Genomic DNA, 22,649 nt, shown 5'->3' on the forward strand with positions numbered 1-22,649 from the left:
TAGTAACATGATCTATATCTGCTTAACTTGATCATTTTTTAGTTGATTTATGGTTTAATTTTTGTTAAGAGATTCAATGGACCAAAAATTTTATTAAGGATTTAAGTGAATTTTTCAAAATTCGTCAGGAGTTGAAAGAGGTCTTTTGCCAACAATAAAAAATAAGTTATAAAGTATTTTTTTTATAAAAAATATTTTCTAAATATAAGTTTGGTTTAATTTTATTTAGAATTTAATTAAATTTCATATAATTTTATAAAATAGAATTGAATCAAACACTATATAAGTAATCAACATACTTCTTGTGTCTACAAATTCTGTAATGTTATTGCCACTCAAGTCCAATGCCACTGGCTTGCTTTTGTTCAATTCTAATTTAATAAGAAGGCAAAAATAATTATATAACTACAAAATTTTTAAGATCAAATTGTGAAAAAATAAAAAGAAAAAAATAAAAAAATAAAAAATAATATATAACCTTTGAAATTTTATGGTCCTTTCAATTGATTATATTTTAAATCTAAATATTTGAGAGATGAAAGTCTAGCGAGTGATGATAAAAGACTGATATTAATATGATTATAATCTAAATCAAGGTACTCCAAATTGCTCAGTTTCAGTAATTCCTCACTATCTATAAAAGTTATTATTTGCTTATAGCTAATTTAAAAAAAAAAATTATGAAAGAAGTAAACGATAAATTCCTACCATTTGAAGATATGAAGCCTTCAATTGCATTATTTCATAAACCCAAGTCCTCCAAACTTATTAGATGATTGAGCTCTGTTGAATAATATAGAAATGGTATTTTTGTATGAGATAATGATGATGACAGCAATGAATAAGGAGGGTAGAAAATCAAGCTCTGTTACTTCAATGTTAATTATCCCTTTCAATCTATTTCCATATAGACTTAAAATTTTTAAAGATGAAAGACCACTTAGAGATGATAAGATGTTTTTGTGGAAACTGTTGTCACTTAAATCAAGAAACTCCATATTGCCGAGTGCTGATAAATAAAGGAAAAACAAAAAACATTTGTAGTTAAAACATTTAACAAATTTATTAAATAAATAAAGGAAAAAAAAAGCTAATTAAGTGAATTTCAGTTGAATTCCAAACTTTCATTCTTGATGCAACCATCTATATTATTTTCCAACAAGGAAAGATAACTCAATTGTAACAAAGAAGCATTTAGATACCAATAATCTCCTTAGGTGCTTCTTACACCATAAAGAGAGAGTTTGACAACATGCCCTGAGGTGGCGTTGCAGTCTATGTTTACCCAACTACAACAGTCAGCAGTTACACCCCAAGCAGACATAAAGGAAGAAGAAGAAGAAATGAAATGAGATTTGATATGCAAGTTGTAAGACTTCTCTTTGCGACGAGATTCCATCCTACTAAAAGGGACTGTTAATTATTTTATTTTATATAAAAGTTTAAAAATAACTAAATTTGAATAAAATTGAGAATTCAATTAGGAGTTAATTCAATAATTTTTTTAAATATAAGTTATTTTCTATAAATAAATAAAATTTTAATTTATTTTTTTTTAAATCAAAACTCTTTAAATAACTTACTCACCTAACCCTATTTCATAAAAGAGCTGTTTAAATCCTATTTCATATAAAACCTGTTTAAATTAAGTTTTAATACATTTTACAAATTCTGAACTGTGAAATGTAAAAAGAATTAAGATATTTTTTTAATATTACATGTTACTGAAGATATATGTAGGGATTTTATTAAGAAAGTTTTCGCAAGCTTAATTTGGAGGCAAATATAGTAAAGGAAATGCACATTTTACATTATTTATTGATGTTGAAAGTAAAAGTATATAAATACATAATTCTTGATATTGATTTCACCATCAAAATAATTTAAACTTGGACAAACAACCAAGATTGTCTATACTAATCTCAACAAAGTAAAACCAAACTTGCCTCCAATATGGATTTATGAATAAAACTCCAGCAATTGTCAACAACACCATAGCGTAAGCTACCCCAAAACTCACATAAAAATCTACCCCAAAACAATTACTTTCTTCAGTATCATTTGAACTTCTTGAGATTGATGGAGAAGATTCCATTGTAGCACAATCTTTTTGCAATGGCCATCCACAAAGAAGAGGGTTATCTCGATAGCTGCTTTCATCAAATGTTGCAAACTGTTTAACCTTTTCCGGTGTTTTACCAGATAAATCATTGCATGATACATTGAAGACTTCCAAAAAATCCAACTCAGTGAGTTGAGAAGGAATGTTCCCTTGCAAGTTGTTGTGTGAAAGATCCAAGCTTTCAATTTGACTCAAGTTAGAAAATGATGCTGGGATTTTCCCATTCAAATTGTTGTGGGATAAATTTAGTACATGGATCTCATTGAGGTAACCAATTTGGATAGGAATTTGGCCTATCAGCTTGTTGCATGAGAGATCAATTCCTGAGAAGTAATACAGCATGCTTGGTTGGTAAAAATAGACCCAACGAGACTGGAATTTGGAAAAGATTGTGTGAAAGATCCAAATATTCGAGATTTGTTAATCTATTAAATGGATATAGAGAGATGTTTCCAACAAAATTATTGGAAGAGAGATGTAACGATTGAAGAGATGTCATGTTAGCCAGACATGAAGGCAAGCTACCACTTATGTCATTATAGGAAATATCTAACTCTTGAAGTTGTTTTAATTTGAACACACCTGTAAATTCATTTGCAAAAGGTTTAGCCTAAATCTTCAAGATGAAACAAATCTCAAATAAAGAGGGATTAATATTAATTTTACCTTGGTTTAGAAACTCTGTGTCATTAAGTCCACAACTACCCAATGATAATTTCTTAGGAGAAGACATTGCTCCAATTATTTGCAGATGAGGTATTGCTCCTTCGAATTTACATGACTCCAGAGATAGATTTTTAAGGTGGCTAAATGCTCCCAATGATTCCAATAACTTGCTTCCTTTTGTTATGTTGATATAATCTAAATACAGCTCACTTATATTGTTTGAAGCCCTTATTTCTGCAAGTAATTACAAAAAAAAAAAAAAGCCCTTAGATCCTATCCTACATTTTGTTTTTTTTTTTTAAAAAAAAAAATACAAAATAAAAAGTCCAATTAAATTATTATTTTTTAAAAGTAAATTTTTTAAATTAAAAAAAAATTGATTTTTCATTCCAAGTATAGCAATTGAAAAATAAAAATAAATCAACTGATTTAATTGTTTATAAAATCTAGTTTTCAAATTGGTTGAAAATGGCTAATAGTTTTGCATAAAATTTAAAACTATACAAATTCAAATAATTCATAAAATTGAGTACTCAATTAAAAGTTAAATTAGTAGTTTATAAAATTCGATCTCAAGTTCATAAATTAACTTGAATTATAACATAAAAAAATTAAAAAAGTTAATGCTCGAAATGGACATACAGAGAAAATTACTGCAGGAAAATTTATCTGTAACATGAATAGTGTTTGGAAGTCAGGGTTTGCTATCAATTTCAGACAATGTTGAATTAATATGACTGTGTTATGTGGAGTACAAGAAGGTCTTAATTTAGATGATTAATGATGACTACAATATCTCTCCACTTGTATCGATTATAATTCCAAAATGTGTCTTTGGAATGCCTTTAGACGCAAACAGAATCTTAGGCATGCTAGGATTACCATAGATTCACTGGAGCATGTTGAAGACTAAAGAGATTTTTTTTCAAGATAAAATATTAGATACTTCAGGTGTGCTGAGAATGGTATTACATATTGATGTGGAGCAATTAACCATAAATTTTAGGGAAGACTTGGATCGAACTTAATATATACTGTCAACGTTCGTTGAAAACTCACAATAGCTTTTCGAAAAAGAAATTTTGAGACGAGCTACTTTTAAAAGTGTGACAAAAGCCAAAAGTCAATCACAAAGTTCGAGGCCCAAATTCAATCATTTAGTGAATTAATTTTATACTTTTATTATTTTTTTAGATTCTTTTTATAATTTTCCACATTAGTGTTTTTTTATTATAAATAGCCATTTTCTTAACTTTTTGAAATACTTTTTAATTTTGGAGAATTCAATAAGAAATTTTGGCTTGTAGCTTTTTATTTTCCAAATTTCATTTTAATCAAACGTTATTGATTAAAATTCCTGATGGAATCTAAACAGTCCTATTTCACATACCCATAGATGAGTTCGGTATATGATAATATTTTCTTTGGCCATCCTTACTATAGCTCACCTTTGGGTGTCTGGAGCTCTTCCTATTCACCCTAGGGTGTGGTCCGCTCTTCTTGACATGCTCTTTTCGTGCTCTTAATTTCTCCATAGTTTATCTTCATGCTTTATCATATAATTCCATTCTAGAGAGTTTTTGGATCTATTTCATTCCAAATTAGCTAAAATTGAGATTAACTAACAAAAACAACAAATAAAATGAAAGCTAAATAAAATATTACTAAATATAATGAATCAAAATATAAGTCCTAATTAAATATATGCAAAAGTGACCTTATTATCATGTAAAATATAGGCTCATCAATTGTTCGGTTAATCCCTTGCCTTAGAGTTTGAAACTAAAACCACCTCTGGTAAGGTCTTCTATGAATTGTTTATACTCTTTATATCTTAGTTTCTCTCCATTTTAATAGTAGTTTCCTTACTATGGCTTGAATTAAATTGAGTCTTTGAATCACTAACTATGGCTTGAATTAAATTGAGTCTTTGAATCACTAACTACGGCAAACGTCTTTTTGAATTCATGAAAAATTTTCAAAAAGTCATATAAGTTCTGGTCAATTATTGTTTACTTTATAGGTCTTACAAACTTAAAAGGTCGCGACATTACCACCCATTCTATCAATTGCAGAATCTCTACAATTTCTCCGATAATAATCAACTTTATAAGTGGTTTTAAATAGATCCAAGGGTGTATGTTTCTAGTATCCATGGATTCCCATTTTGTAGCTTTTCAATTAGCCTTTTAATGATGAAGCAAAATCCAGATATAAAAAAAACCATATAAGATTCATTCCAAAGTTCAAAATCAAAATACATAAATAACAAGTCAAATCCTTGGAATAACTTGCTATAGCCATAAAAAAATAAAAAATAAATAAATCCTTGGAATGACTCTGTGAGAGCCAATCTTCATCAATTAATATAAATTATATACCAGAAGGGATATAAGGAAGAGTTTAAATATAAATACTGATAGGATTTCTAGTTATAGTTTACTGCTAGAAGATATGAGATGTGGTTAATCATGCTGAGATTTTGATAAAAGTACGTTATTACGCTCCCCTAAATTAGGAGGCAGCTCAATAACTCCTAACTTGAGAAGATGATGAAGAAAAAAGTCCTTGGAATGTGCTTTGGTGAGTGAATCTGCCAGCTGATCTGCCAAGTGAATATGATGGATTTTGAGTTTGTGGCGCTGAACTTGTTCTCTAACAAAATAAAAATTAATAGCAATGTGCTTCATCCGACTTTCATATGAAAGATTGGATGTTGACAAAGATAAGTAGTGTCTATGTTGTCACAATAAATGTTAGGGACCAGAGACAATTTAACATGTAATTCACCAAGTAAATATTACTGCAGCAGCCACAGCGCAATATTCCCCTTCACAGCCACAGCCAAGTGAATATTGACATTATCTTTTCTTTATTTTTATAATTAAAAAGATAAAATTTTATATTAAATTTTATTATATTTACTAATAAAATTAATTATTATTTTTAATATCAAAATAAATATTGTAGCTCTTATATTAATTATGAATATTTTTCAAAATAATGAAATTCTCAATATTTATTTCTTTATGAAATATTTTAATTAAGATTTTTAATATTTTAAATAAATTAACATTAATAATCTTAATTAAAAAATTACATAAATAAATAAATATTATACAATAAGAGAAAAATAAAAGGAAAAAGAAAAAAAATGTAATTTCAATCTTTTTCACCTGCAAACTTACTTTACAGATAAGAGAGTTTTTGTTGAGATAAAATTAAACTTGAAAGATATTTTTATGACAAATGCAGTTTAAGAATATTTTAGTAATAAAATAAAGTTAAGAAATGAACATAAAATTACTCTTAAAGTTGAGGGATGTTTTAGTGACAAGATAAACAAGGAATAAATATACAATTACTCTTAAAGTTGAAATATATTTTAGTGATAAAATGAAATTGAGTGATAAGTATAAAATTACGTTTAAAGTTGATAGATAGATGATACAATTTATTTAGTTAATTTTAGGAGTGACGATTCGAATTCGCTGTTGATACGAATTCAATACAAATGATCGATACAAACGCAATATAATTATTGAATCATATCAAAAATCTAAATACTAATTTGACTCTTTTATTATATTTGTTATGCAATATAATACAATTAATTTAATTGTATTAAATTAACACGACACTATTTATTTAATACGATTTGACACAAATAAATCTATTAATGTGATTTGACATGATAAATTTATTAATATGATTTAATATAATTCAATACATTTAATATATTTTAATACTACTCAATATTACTTATTTGACTTATATAAATTTAATATTTATCTATTTATTTTTAACATTCATAAATTTAGTAATATATTAAAATATAAAACTTAATTATTTAATATTAAAGATAGTTTAATATTTAATAAATTAATATTTTAATAAAAAATTTACCCGATAATATAATATTATATAAATATATATATTAAATAAAATTTTAATAAATAAAAAGAAACTATTTAAAAAAATTAATATTTATATTGAATAATATATTTTTTTAATAATATAATTAAGAATTATGAATTAAAATGAGTTGGCGATTATATATCGACATGTAACATGTATAATAAATATATCAAATCGAGTTAATTGATTCAATCGGTATAATTATTATTATATTATAAATAATAAGATACAGTTTAAACACGGTCAAGATTTTAACAACCAAATGACATCATTTTCCACAAGTTGAGACTTTTTTTTAAGGCCTCATCCTCCAACAGTTTAAACACAGTTCTATTCATATTATTTGTTTTCTTTTTTCACCATAATAATATATAAATTAACTATTATAACCCTATTTAATTTTATTTTATTTATTAAAAATCTCTCAAAAATATTGTCTACTTTCCTTTTTTAAATTATAGTAACATATGAATTAACTATTTTACCCCTATTTAATTTTGTCTTATTTTCAAGAAACTATTTCAAATATCTCTTGATATTTAATAAAATTTAATGTATTTAAGACAAGTATAATTGAAAAGTTAATAAAAAAATATATTTTTTAATATACGTAAAAAAGTAAAGTGAATAAAAATAATAGAACGAATGGAGTAAAATTTAATATTTTTAATATAGATATAATCACAAAGTTAATAAAAAAATTATTTCTTAATATATGTAAAAAATAAAGTAGAAAAAATTATGAAATGGAGGAAGTAATAATTTATCCAGAATTAAATTAAAATAAAATCATAGCTAAATTGGAGAGAGAGTTTAGTTGCACATAATCTCAATTAAAATAAATTAAAGAAATTAAAAAAACAAATTAATCAATGAATAAACACCACATAAGAGACAAAAGAATTAAGAAAAGAAAGAATGAAAACTAACTCTTTTTGCTGGAGCTTCTTCGATGGAAACTTTAGGGCTTAAAACTCTTGATTTCTCTCTCTAAAAATCTCTGTGATTAAATGGGAATTCTTAAATTTCAGTCCAAAATTTTCCAAATAAATAAACATTTATCTATAAATTTTAGGACCTTTAGGGCTAATTATAAAGTTTTTTGGAAGTCGAAAACCCTTCAAAATGTGGCTTTAGAATGCCTTTAAATGCAAACATGACCTTGGGCACGATAAGGTTACTTTACGCTCATTAGGGCATGTTGAAGACTAAAGAGACTCTTTTCAAGGTAAATTATCAGATACTTCAGGTGTGCTAAGAATGGTATTATATATTGATCTGGAACAATTAGCCTTAGAATTTATGAAAAACTTAGACCAGACTTAATTTTTGCTGCCGATATCCATTGAAGGCCCACAATAGCTTTTTGGAAATGAAATTTCAAGATGAACGACTTTAAAAAATTGATAAAAGCCATAGGCCTGTCACAAAGTTCGAGACCCAAATTCAATCGTTTAGGGGATTAATTTTGTATTTTTATTATTTTTTTGGATTTTTTCATAATTTTTCACACTAGAGTTTTTGTTATTATAAATAGCCATTTTCTTGCCTGTTTGAAACACTTTTCAATCTTCGAGAATTAAATAAGAAATTTCAGCTTCTAGCCTTTTATTTTCTGAATTTCGTCTTAATCAAACGTTATTGATTAAAACTTTTGATGGAGTTGAAACAGTCCTATTTTAGTTGGTATCAGAGCGAAGTTTATCCATGGTCGACAACCAAGAGACGCGACTCACTGCAATTGAGGCATCCTTAGCAGAATTGAGGGAGATGATCGGACAACTAATCCTACAATGGGGTAACAATCAACCTGCTACAGCCAAATGCCCACAGCCAGTTTCAAATTCAGTAGTCGCAAATCTCCAATAGGATTATCACTAAGGTTACAAGATAAAAATAGATCTTTAAAACTTTTTTGGTTCGTTGAATGTAGAATCTGTCATTGATTGGTTAGTAGAGGTTGATCGATTTTTTGAAGTTATGAATGTGGAAGAGGATCGAAAGGTTCGATTGTGGCTTATATATTAAAGGGTGATGCAGTAGCATGGTAGAATTTTGTTCAAAACGAATGCTATCGCAAGAGGTTTAAACCTATACAAAACTTGTTGTAATGAAACAGATGATTGAATATCGGTTCTTGCCTAGTGATCACGCTCAGATTTTGTATAACCGATATCATGACTGTATTCAAGGGAGTCGAAGAGTGAATAAATATACAGAGGAGTTTTTGAGGTTGTAGGCAAGGTGTGATAACTGTGAGAATGAAGTCTGGCAAGTTGCTCACTATCAGAGGGGACTGAATCACAAAATTCATTGTATGATGGGAGTAACTGTGATTTTCACTTTGACAGATGTCATTGAGATGGTAAAAAGTGCGAAAGAATGTGTTGCATGGCAACCTCGACATCAGTCAAATCAAAATTTTAAGTATAGAAATTCTGATTCGACAGGAACTCAGTAGTATAAAAGTAATTACAGCAGACAACCTTCTAGGGTTATAAATTTTGACAATCATCAGAATACTTTAGAAGAAAGCAGAGACAGTAAGGGAAAGGCAGTCATCAATACATCAGATAAAGGAGGCAAAACCAATTCTTATAAAAAATAAACTAGGACATATGTCATCATTGCAGGCAACCTAGACATCGATCGAATAATTGTCCAGAACACAGAGGAGTTAATAATGATCATCAATTGGTTAATGTGGTTGAGGAGGTGGTTGAATATGAGGAGAAAATGGATGAAGATGGTGGGTCTATTGCTGGTTCTAAAGATAAGGAGGTTACTTATGTGGTGAAGAAATATCTATGTTCAACGAAATAGGAGGATGGGACACAAAGGAGGAAGATTTTTCAAGCGAAGTGTCGAGTGGGAGAAGCAATTTGCAGGCTAATTATAGATAGTTGTAGTTGTGAAAATCTGATTGCTAAGTAATTGGTGGAAAAACTGCATCTGCCGACACAGCCTCACCTTTCGCCATAAAAGTTAGGTGGATTAACAAAGGTCTGACAATTGAAGTCAACAGAATTTGCAGTGCACCTATTTCTATTGGTAAATCTTATACTGAATCTGTTAATTGTGACGTTATGGGTATGGATTACTATAGAAGTTTGTTAGGCCATCCTTGGCAGTTTAATATTGATGCTTTGCATAGGAGGAAGGAGAATTTGTATATGTTTACGTGGAATAGGAAGAATGTTACTACTTTGCCTTCTGGTTCTATGAAACTTTCTAAAGTGAAAGGGAAAACTGTTGTTGCTGTTTTTACGGGAGTGAAAAGGCTATCAGACGCAGTTGAGAAATTTGGAGAAAATGAAAAAAATATATATAGTAATGAGGAGAAGAAAATAAAATAAAAGAAAAATGAATGAATGAGAAGAGAAGAGTAGAAAGAAAATGAATGAAATGGTGAAGGGAGATAAGGTTTGTGAGTGTGTAAATAAGCCAATTAATAACAGATTAAATCCGTTACTAAATTTAAAAGAAAAACGCGTATGGATAAAAATAAAAAGGCGGCATTATTCTCTAAATTCTAATTTTTAGATTAGTAACAAATTCAATAACGATTTTTTTCTGTTATTAAATTAAAAAAAGCAAGATTTTAAATTAAAAGCACAATATTTTGTCTCTAAAATCTTGTAACGTATTACAAAATTTGTTACTAATTTTCTATTTAAAGAACAAAGAAAAGAAATATAGAAAACAGATGAGAGAAAAGATATCTTATTGAATTGCAGTAGCTGGCTTTATATAGCCTTACAAAAATAGCAAAAACTAAAAATCTGTAAAATAATTCAGTAAATCAAAATAACTTGAGAATTTCTTAGCAATAGGGATTTATTGACTGAAACAAATAGCAAATTCTAACAATTCCTCCCTTAAACTGAAAGCTTACAGCTTACAGTTTATATCAGACTTGGAGCAAACTCCTAAGAGCTCACGTAGCTTCAAGAAAGCATCTATCTTGAGTGGCTTAGTCATTAAATCAGCCAATTGTTCTTTTGAAACACAATGAACCAGCTTCACCGTGCCTTCTTTAGTAAGCTCTCTCAAAAAATAAAAACGCACATCAATGTGCTTACTTCGCCCATGCATTACTGGATTTTTTGAGAGCTTGATTGCAGAACTATTGTCACAACGAACAATAATAGTTCTACCTTGAACCAAATCCAAATTTTTCAACACTCTTTTCAACCAGACAGCTTGGCAAGCACAAGATGCAGCTGCAATAAATTCCGCTTCGGTAGTAGATAAACTGACAACAGGTTGTTTCTTTGAGGACCAAGACACAGCCCCTGAACTCAATAAAAAAACATAACCTGAAGTGCTTTTTCTGTCTTCCAAGTCTCCTGCATAATCGCTGTCACTATAACCAATAAGCTCATCATCTCCTCTCTTTCTATAAAAAATCCCAAAATCAGTTGTCCCCTTCAAATATCTCAGCACCCTCTTTGCAGCTTGTAAGTGGAGCTGTGTAGGATTCTCCATGAACCTGCTAATTAGACTAACTATAAACATCATATCAGGTCGAGTCGCTGTGAGGTACATAAGACTACCGACAATCTGTTTGTAGTAAGTCTTGTCCACTTTGATGCCATCGTCATCTTTCACAAGTTTAGAACCAGGAACAATGGGATTAAGAACAGAATTGCTATCACACATACCAAATTTCTGTAAAATGTCCAGAGCGTATTTCCTCTGATTAATGAAAATTCCTCTTGAGCTTTGTGAAATTTCCAAACCAAGAAAATAGCTCATCTTCCCAAGATCTATCATATCAAACTCTTGTTTCATGGATTTTTTGAAATTTTCAAACATCATGTCATCATTTCCGGTAAAAATAAGATCATCCACGTACAAACTGACAATCAATACTTTACCATTAGTCTCCCTTTTGACGAACAGAGTGTGTTCATAATCATATTTAGCAAAGCCTTCTTTCAAAAAATAAGCTTCTACTCGACTGTACCAGGCACGTGGCGCCTGTTTTAGCCCGTAAAGAGCCTTCTTCAGCTTTTACACCTTCTGTTCAGCTCCCTTCAGCACATACCCACAAGGTTGATCTACAAAGACATTCTCATTTAACTCACCATGTAGAAATGCCGATTTCACGTCCAGCTGATAAATGGGCCACCCTTTTTGAGCTGCAAGTGCCAGGATCAATCGAATCGTCTCCATTCGTGCCACAGGTGCAAATACTTCATTATAATCTACTCCGTGTTGTTGGGCATAGCCTTTCACGACGAGTCTGGCCTTGTATTTATTCACTTCTCCATTTTTCATCAAATTTTATCTTATAGACCCATTTAACCCCAATTGTTTTTGCTCCTTTCGGTAAATCTATTAATTCCCACATATCATTCCTTTTAATTGCTGCCATTTCTGCATCCATAGCTTGTTTCCAATTCTCATTTTGTACAGCATCATCAAAATGGATTGGGTCAACGCTATTGGAACTTGTAAATATGACCATATCAGCTTCTCCTTTAGAAAGTCCTTCACCCGTTTCATAATCTCTCATCCAGATTGGTGGGACCCTTGTTCTTGCTTGATCTGAATCAGAGAGAAGATCTGCTTCATTAGGATCAGATTCACTTCCTTCTGTAGTGTTGACAATAGGATCAGCTTCTGTGTCATCATTGAGCTCCTCTTCATCAACACCTCATTCCAAATCACGTACAACAATTTTTTCATTTTTCTTGTTCCATTCCCAGCTTTTGTCTTCTTCAAACACAACATCACGGCGTACAATGATTTTATTTGAAGTAGGATCATAAAGGCGGTAAGCCTTTGATTCTTCACTTACACCTAACAAAACCCAAGGCAAACTCTTGTTGTCCAGCTTAGTTCTTTTATTATCTGCAACATGAACATGTGAAATGCAACCAAAAACTCTAAAATAATCAATTGAAGGTTTCACCCCACTCCATGCTTCCTCGGGTGTTTGATCTTTCACTATTAAGGTTGGACTCCGGTTCAAAACATGTGCTGCCCAATTAACAGCTTCAGGCCAGAAGGTCTTTGGAATATCCTTTCCTGAAAGCATATTGCGAACCATGTTCATGATGGTCCTATTCTTCCGTTCAGCGACTCCATTTTGTTGCGGCGAGTATGCAGCTGTCAATTGTCTATTCATACCATTTACATCACAAAAATTAGTGAAATCTTGTGATGTAAATTCCCCACCACGGTCAATGCGCAAGCCTTGAAGAAACTGATTTGTTTCTTTTTCAACCTTAGCTTTAAATTTCTTAAAAACATCAAGAGCTTCTGACTTTTCAATCAAAAAATACACCCATAATTTTCTGCTGAAATCATCAATAAAAGTGAGCAAATACCTCTTGTTGCTGTTAAAAATTAGCGTGATTGGCCCACAAATATCAGCATGGACTAGTTGTAGAATTCGGGAAGCTCTCCAATTGCTCCTTTTCGGAAATGGATCTCTGTGTTGCTTGCCCACTAGACAATCTTTGCATAGCCTTAAAGGAGTTTTGAGCTGTGGTAAGCCATGAACCATGTCTTTTTGTTGAAGAAGATTCAAGCCTTGAAAGCTTAGGTGCCCATATCGATGATGCCAAAGTTGTGTTGTATCCTCTGTAATTGTGTTGAAACAAGCAGAGTCTATAGGTTGAGAGACTGCATTCAAAAGAAACATTCGATTGGAGCACATTGTTGTGTCCATAATTAGGCCTTTTTCAGAGTGGTAAACCTTGCATTTGTTATGTTGAAATAGAATGGCAAGACCCTTCTCTTGTAGTTGTCCAATGCTCAGCAGATTATTTTTCAGTTCAGGAACAAAAAACACACTTGTGATTATTTGTGCTATTCCATGCATTACTAACCGTATGTTACCCTTGCCTTTGACAAGCAAGCTGGAATTGTTGCCAAGTTTCACAGAATCTCTGAAATTTGCATCAAAATCAAAGAAATATTCTTTCTTCCCACACATGTGATTACTGCACCGGGATTCAAGAAACCATATGTCTTCATTGTTGGCAATACCTGTAGCTGTATATGCCATCAACAATAATTCTTCTTGTCCCTAGACAAAATTAGCTTCCTTCTGCAAACATTCCCATTGAAAATGTCCAAGCTTGTGACACCGGAAGCATTCTACTGTTGACTTGTCAAAATTTTGTCGGCCTCGTCCTCTTCTGCGACCACCTCGTCCACTACCGCGACCTCGTCCTCCATATTGATCTCCATAAGAAATTTTTAAGGCATGTTCCTCTTCAATTTGCATGCTCATACGCTGTTCATGTACAAGCAAGCTACTTTGCAGCTCATCAATGGTTAATTTGCTTGTATCATTGGACTCTTCAATGGAACAAACAACATAATTAAATTTAGGAGTCATGGACCTTAAAATTTTCTCAACTACAGCAACATCTCCCTTGTCTTCGCCATTTGCTTTCATTTTATTAGCAATGGAAAGAGTTCGGGCAATGTATTCATTTACTGTTTCTCCACTTTTCATTTGGAGAACTTTAAACTCTTTGCGAAGAGCTTGCAACTGTGCTCGCTTAACCCGAGTTGTACCTTGACATTTCTGCTTCATTGAGTCCCATATGTCCTTTGCTGTATCCTTTTCCAGAATTGTTTCCAGAACAGAACGATCAAATGCTTGAAACAGAAAATTCTTTGCCTTCAAATCTTTCAACTTTTGATCGTCGATGGACTTCTTTGTACATCTGTCAGAGTCTCTCCTTCTGCTGCTGCAGGGACTCCATTCTCCACCAAACTCCAGTACTCCTTTGAGCGTAGAAAATTCTCCATGAGCATTGACCAGTGATCATAATGCCCATCAAATTTTGGAATGGCTAGTTGGACAAAAGAAGAGGATTCCGTCATGTTGAAAGAAAAAATAAAATCTCAGAAGATTGCTACTTCTCACCTCTCAAGGAGGCTCTGATACCAAAATGTTTAAAGAACAAAGAAAGAAATATAGAAAACAGATGAGAGAAAAATATATCTTATTGAATTGCAGTAGCTGGCTTTATATAGCCTTACAAAAACAGCAAAAACTAAAAATCTGTAAAATAATTTAGTAAATCAAAACAACTTGAGAATCCCTTAGCAATAGAGATTTATTGACTGAAACAAATAGCAAATTCTAACATTTTCAAATTAATAACGAATTATATCCATAACTAAATTAAAAAGAAAATATGGAATTTCTAAAAATAAAAAGTCAATTTTTTGTCAAAAAATAATAACAGATTAAATTCATTATTAAATCTGTTACTAATTTTTTAATAGATTGCATTCTGTTATTAAATTCGTTATTTTTAATCATTTACTATTTAAGTAATTTATTTATTTAGTAACCGATTTAGTATCGAATTTATTAATGGATTGGGATCCATTATTAAATTTTTACTAATTTAGTAAGAGATTTGTAACAGATTTTAAAATAAATTATTAAATTTACAAATAATTTTATTAAGTAGCAGATTTAGTAATAAATTTATTAATTCATTACTAAATGATAAAAATTAGTAATGAAATATAAAATAGTTATTAATATCCGTTACTATTAAGATAGATTTTTGTAGTATTTGGTTTTAATTTTTCATTAATTAATGTCAACAAATATAATTCAACGTTGTTGATATTGAAGTTTTATACCAAGTTTGATTTGTGAAACTTTCATTAACATCTACTTTACAACATATAGAGAGAGTAAGAGAGGAAATCGTTGCTTTAAGAAATTTGAATGTTCCTTAATGTCTATTAGCCACATGATCTATATCTGCTTAAGTTAGGTATTTTTTAGTTAATTTATGGTTTAATTTGTCACTATTATTTAGTTTAGGGATTTAATGGATCAAAAGTTTTATTGAGGATTTAAGTGAATTTTTTAAAATTTATCAGTAAAAATAAGTTACAAAGTATTTTTTTAAAAAAAAAATTATTTTCTAAATATAATTTATTTTCCGTAAATAAATAAAATTTTAATTTATTTTTTTTTTAAAATCAAAACTCTTTAAATAACTTACTCACCTAACCCTATTTCATAAAAGAGCTGTTTAAATCCTATTTCATATAAAAGCTGTTTAAACTAAGTTTTAATACATTTTACAAATACAACTGTGAAATATAAAAAGAATTAATTTATTTTTTAATATTACAGGTTAGTGAAGAAATATGTAGCAATTTTATTAAAAACGTTTTCGCAAGCTCAATTTGGAGGCAAATATAGTAAAGGAAATGCACATTTTACATTATTTATTGATGTTGAAAGTAAAAGTATATAAATACATAATTCTTGATATTGATTTCACCATCAAAATAATTTAAACTTGGACAAACAACCAAGATTGTCTATTAGAAAATAGTAGCACTTGTCTATACTAACCTCAACTAAGTAAAACCAAACTTCCCTCCAATATGGATTTATGAATAAAACTCCAGCAATTGTCAATAACACCATAACATAAGCCACCCCAAAACTCACATAAAGAAAGCCAAATTGCTTGTAGATCTTAGACAAGGGGGAATATGACCAGATAGATTATTATGTGAAAGGTCAATCAAGCTTAATTGGGTCAAATTGCACAACTGAATTGGGATTTCCCCTTTAATATTATTATGACCCAAAATCATATAGTCCAATTGATAAAATCTTTCAAACCATGATGGAATACTTCCAGTCATATTATTGTGGCTAAGATCTAACACAACCAATTGAAGGCAATCGAAAAATGCATCTTCTAATGATCCTTGGAGCTAATTTCTGGACAAATGAACTTCTATCATATGTTAACGGCTAAAATCAGAGGGTAGGCTTCCAAAAATATCATTATTGGATAAGTCTAAAATCCACAATAAGCTCATATTTCCAAATATCATTATTTATATGAATGAATTTATTATTATATTAAAAATTACTTTAAAGTATAACTAAACTTACTTTAATAATTATTTATAAAATTATAAATTACAGTAAAATATTATTATTAATTTACTTGTATTATCGATTAAGTCCCAATTCAACATTTGGTATGTATATGTGTGTTTTTAAATTTTAAAAAAACTTATATCTTAATTCTAAATGAATGTTAAGTCCTTGAATCTCTATTTTTATTAATTTAGTATCAAGCCAAGTTAAAACAAAAACCTTAATAAAAATTAAATACTTCATATTGATATTCTCGGATAAAAGAAAATTATAATGAAATTTAATCTTATTTTTCATAATTCTTTTATTTTAAATTTTATTTTCCTAAGTAAATATTATTTTGAAAAATAATATTATATTATTAAAAATAACAAACGGTAAACAAAATGTTAAGTTGTGTGCATATTTTAAATGTGTAATGATTTTACATTTACTTAAATTATAAATTGAAGCATAATAATGAAACAAACACTTAAGTTGATATTGACGGTAGGCAAAATTTAGCTATTTTTATATCATAAACACGTAGAAAATTTTCTATTTATTGAAATTTATCTTCTATTGATGCATGTAAATAAAGTTGTTATTATTATGAAATTTTATTATAAAATATTATTATTTTAATTGTATTTAAATATTTCAAAATAATTTTTTAAAATTTAATTACTTATAAAAATATCAAACTACTAATTATGATAATATATTATTATGATTTTTAATTTTATAATATATAAATTAATATTTATGTAATAGTATATACTTGTTAAGCCTGACTTTGATCTATTTTTCATTGATTTAATGTTCAAGCCGAGTTATAACCCTTGGTAAAATGTAAATACTTTATATCAATATTCACATGACAAACAAAAAATAAAAGACAATTGCGATGAAATTTAATTTTATTTTTCATAATTCTTTACTTTTAAATTTAATTTTCTTATATATATATATATTATTTTAAAAAATTATATTCTATATATTATTAAAAATAATAAACAGAAAAAGAAAAGTTTAGCACTGCATTTAATTCCAATTCTTAAATTTTTATGTAATTCAATTGAATTTTATATTTTGTGTATTTAGTTTGAATAAAAATTAAAATTTAATTCTATGGAATTGGTTCCAATTAAAATCAATTCCTATTAAATTTGATGGAATTTGAAATAATTTCACAAAATTTACATAATAATATATTTTTAATGAGTTTATATTTTTGTTAATTGTTACAAATTTATTAAATATAAAATTTGTTGATAGAGTATTTTTTTAATTTTATAATATTTAAGTTAATTTTCTCTTATTAATAACACTATTTATTTTATTATGTAAACACCAAGTCATGAAAATTTATTAATATATTTTTAATGAGTTTATATTTTTGTTAATTGTTACAAATTTATTAAATATAAAATTTGTTGATAGAGTATAATTTTTTAATTTTACTCTTAAGAGTAATTTAGAAAATAAAAAAATAAGTCATATAAAATTTAATTGAATTTGGTATTTTAAATTGTGTCATAATTCATTTCAAATGAATTTTATTTAAAATTTAATGAAATTCCACAAGACAATTGAACCGAACACTATATAGGTAATCAACATACCTCTTGAGTCTACAAATTCTGTAATGTTATTGCCACTCAATACCAACGTCTCTAAGTTGTTTACGCCCAATTCTAATTTAATAAGAAAGTCTTTTACGATGAAATTGTGAAAAAATAAAAAGGAAGGGAATAGAAAAATAAAAAATAATAGCTAACCTTTGAAATTAAATAGTTCTTCCAATTGATTATATTCTAAATCTAAATATTTGAGATATGGAAGTCTAGCGAGTGGTGATAAGACTGATATTAACATGATTATAACTCAAACAAAGTTACTCTAAACTGTTCAGTTTCAGTAATTCCTCGCTACCTGTACAAGTTATTATTTACTTATAACTAATTTAAGAAAAAAATAATGAAAGAAGTAAAAGATAAATTCCTACCATTTGAAGATATGAAGCCTTCATTTGCATTAAATGAAAAATGCAACTTCTTCAAACTTATTAGATGATTGAACTCTGTTGAATAATATAGAAATGACATTTTTGTATGAGATAATGATGATGACAGCAATGAATAAGGAGGGTAGAAAATCAAGCTCTTATCCTCAATGTTAATTATCCCTTTCAATCTATTTGCATTCAGATTTAAGTATTTTAAAGATGAAAGACCACTTAGAGATGATAAGATGCTTTTGTGGAAACTGTTGTTAGTTAAATCAAGAAACTCCAAATTGCCAAGTGCTGATAATCTTTCAAAACCTGCAAAAGAATGTAGTTTAAACATTTAATAAATTTATTAAATAAATAAAGGAAAAAAAAAAACGCTAACAAATTTATCCCTTCATTCTTGATGCAACCAGCTATATTATTTCCCACCAAGGAAAGATAACTCAATTGCTGGAAGGGAAGAAACAAAGAAGCATTTAGATACCAATAATCTCCTTCTGTGCTTCTTACACCATCAAGAGAGAGTTGGACAACATGCCCTGTGGTGGAGTTGCAGTATACGCATACCCAACTACAACAGTCAGCAGTTATACCCCAAGCAGACATAAAAGAAGAAGAAGAAGAATTGAAATGAGATTTGATTTGCAACAGAGCAATACTCTCATTCTCCAAACATCCATCAGAGCACCAACTCTCTTTTAATAATAAAATCATCATCACCATTATCCAACACTCCTTCATTATGATCTCTTGCATCCCAATACATAAATGCTTTCACCTTTTATAGGTAGATCCCAGCCCAGTGAGGACCATGCCTAGGATACCGTATTGTTTGGTTTTAATTATAAGTCATGAATTAATTTTGAATCAATTAGTACTATCATTTTTTTTGAATCAATTATGCAAGTTGTAAGACTTCTCTATGCGACGAGATTCCATCCTACTAAAAGGGACTGTTAATTATTTTATTTTATATAATCTTTTAAAAATAACCAAATTTGAATAAAATTGAGAATTCAATTAGGAGTTAATTCAATAATTTTTTAAATATAAGTTATTTTCCGTAAATAAATAAAATTTTAATTTATTTATTTTTAAATCAAAACTCTTTAAATAACTTACTCACCTAACCCAATTTCATAAAAAAGCTGTTTAAATCCTATTTCATATAAAAGCTGTTTAAACTAAGTTTTAATATATTTTATAAATTCTAAACTGTGAAATATAAAAAGAATTAAGATATTTTTTTAATATTACATGTTACTGAAGAAATATGTAGGGATTTTATTAAGAAAGTTTTCGCAAGCTGAATTTGGAGGCAAATATAGTAAAGGAAATGCACAATTTACATTATTCATTGATGTTGAAAGTAAAAGTAAATTTTTTAAGTAAATTTTTTAAAATTTACCAGGAGTTTAAAAAGACCTTTTGCCAACAATAAAAAAAAGTTAATTACAAAGTATTTTTTTAAAAAAAATTATTTTTTAAATATAAATTATTTTCCGTAAATAAATAAAATTTAAATTTATTTTTTTAAAAAAATCAAGACTCTTTAAATAACATACTCACCGAACCCTACTTCATAAAAAAGTTGTTTAAACTCTATTTCATATAAAACCTATTTAAACTAATCTTTAATATATTTTACAATTTCTAAATTGTGAAATATAAAAAGAATTAAGATTTTTTTTTTAATATTACAGGTCGCTGGAGGCAAACATGGTAAAGGAAATGCATATTTTACATTATTTATTGATGTTGAAAGTAAAAGTACATAAATACATAATTCTTGATATTGATTTCACCATCAAAATAATTTAAACTTACCAAGATTGTCTATTAGAAAATAGTAGCACTTGTCTATACTAACCTCAACGAAGTAAAACCAAACTTGCCTCCAATATGGATTTATGAATAAAACTCCAGCAATTGTCAACAACACCATAACGTAAGCCACCCCAAAACTCACATAAAAATCTTCCATGTCAATGAAGCAATTACTTTCTTCAGCATCATTTGAACTTCTTGAGATTGATGGAGGATCACAATCTTTTTGCAATGGCCATCCACAAAGAAGATGGTTATCTCGATAACTGCTTTCATCAAATGTTGCAAACTGTTTAACCTTTTCCGGTGTTCTACCAGATAAATTATTGCATGACACATTGAAGACTTCCAAAAAATCCAACTCAGTGAGTTGAGAAGGAATGTTCCCTTGCAAGTTGTTGTGTGAAAGATCCAAGCTCTCAATTTGACTCAAGTTAGAAAATGATGCTGGAATTTTTCCATTCAAATTGTTGTGGGATAAATTTAGTACATGGATCTCATTGAGGTTACCAATTTGGATAGGAATTTGGCCTATCAGCTTGTTGCATGAGAGATCAATTCCTGAGAAGTAATACAGCATGCTTGGTTGGTAAGAATAGATATTCCTCTTCGTTGTGAACTCTATCTTTTCATGATCAGACAAGCGAGCAAAATTGCTTGTAGATCTTAGACAAGGGGGAATATGACCAGACAGATTATTATGTGAAAGGTCAATCAAGCTTAATTGGGTCAAATTGCACAACTGAATTGGGATTTCCCCTTCAATATTATTATGACCCAAAATCATATAGGCCAATTGATAAAACCTTTCAAACCATGATGGAATGCTTCCAGTCATATTATTGTGGCTAAGATCTAACACAACCAATTGAAGGCAATCGAAAAATGCATCTTCTAATGATCCTTGAAGCTGATTTCTGGACAAATGAACTTCTATCATATGTGAACAGCTAAAATCAGAGGGTAAGCTTCCAGAAATATCATTATTGGATAAGTCTAAAATTTGCAATAGGCTCATATTTCGAAATGAAGGAATGCTACCATTGAAATCATTTTTAGACAAGTCTACAAGTTCCAATCTCGACAAATGTGTTCCAATATCTGGTGGAATAATTCCATGGAAGAGATTATCTGAGATATCTAAGAATGACAAATTCAAATGGGAATGAAGCGGTAATTGAAGAGGCCCTGAGAGAGAATTGTTATTTAAGTAAAGTTCTTCTAGTTTTGTGTTGTTTTGTAACAACCAATATGGAAATCTTCCTCTCAATTTCAAGCTTTGCAGACTGGCTACTCGTAAGTTATGCTGATAATAAAGGAATTTGGGAAATGCTTCAATACATGCATAACTATCGATATAAAGAGTCTCTAGTTGAAACATTGGGGTCAAATTTTGTTCAGTTTTTTCTCCATATATTTCATTGTTACCCTGACTTTTAAAGTGTTTGAACTTTGAATGGTTGAAAAATAGACCCAACGAAATTGGAATTTGGAAAAGATTGTGTGAGAGATCCAAATGTTCGAGATTTGTTAAATCCGTAAGTGGAGATAAAGAGATATTTCCGACAAAATTATTGGAAGAGAGATCTAACGATTGAAGAAATGTCATATTAGCCAGACATGAAGGTAAGTTACCAATGATATAATTACTGGAAATATCTAACTCTTGAAGTTGCTTTAATTTGCACACACCTGTAAATTCATTTGCAAAAGTTTTAGCCAGAATCTCCAAAATGAAATAAATCTCAAATAAAGAGAGATTAATATTAATTTTACCTTGGTTTAGAAACTTCGTATCATTAAGTCCACTGCAACCATGCAATGATAATTTCTTAAGAGACGACATTACTTCAACTTTTTGTAGAAAGTTGTCATTGATGATAGAAAAATCCAATTTTAAATCTTCCAAATCCTTCAGATGAGGCAAGCCTATCAAATAGGGAAAATACGAAATATAATCTTTTGGTAATCTTCATCAAGTTTAAATAAAAAACGCAAAACTAATTATTTGTTAAAATGCAGAGTTAGATATTTGTTAAAACGAAATATAATTAATAAAGCCAAATATTTCTAATTTGCTAGAATTATACCTAATGTCTACATTAAATTTAAAAAATGCAGAGTAAATTATGATGTAATCCTTTGTTTTTGATAGAATCTATAACTTCAAAATTTAAATATGTGAACATAAACATTTAGAGTTTTAATGAAATATATCTTTT

At 29.0% G+C, this 22,649-nt stretch overlaps 1 protein-coding gene and 1 pseudogene across 1 annotated transcript; both read right to left on the reverse strand.

Annotated features, from left to right (window-relative positions):
• Nucleotides 1–737: 737 nt before the first annotated feature.
• LOC122723858 lies at nucleotides 738–16,543 on the reverse strand (annotated as a pseudogene).
• A 3,780-nt stretch (nucleotides 16,544–20,323) lies between these two features.
• Nucleotides 20,324–22,108, reverse strand: LOC110617152 (receptor-like protein 15; the record flags this gene model as incomplete). The annotated part of the gene is made up of 1 exon (XM_021759763.2): nucleotides 20,324–22,108. A coding segment is annotated over one exon (1,701 nt), but the record flags the coding sequence as incomplete, so codon positions are not given.
• Nucleotides 22,109–22,649: the final 541 nt, after the last annotated feature.

Source organism: Manihot esculenta, chromosome 6, assembly GCF_001659605.2.
Source record: "Manihot esculenta cultivar AM560-2 chromosome 6, M.esculenta_v8, whole genome shotgun sequence".
Taxonomy (NCBI): domain Eukaryota; kingdom Viridiplantae; phylum Streptophyta; class Magnoliopsida; order Malpighiales; family Euphorbiaceae; genus Manihot; species Manihot esculenta.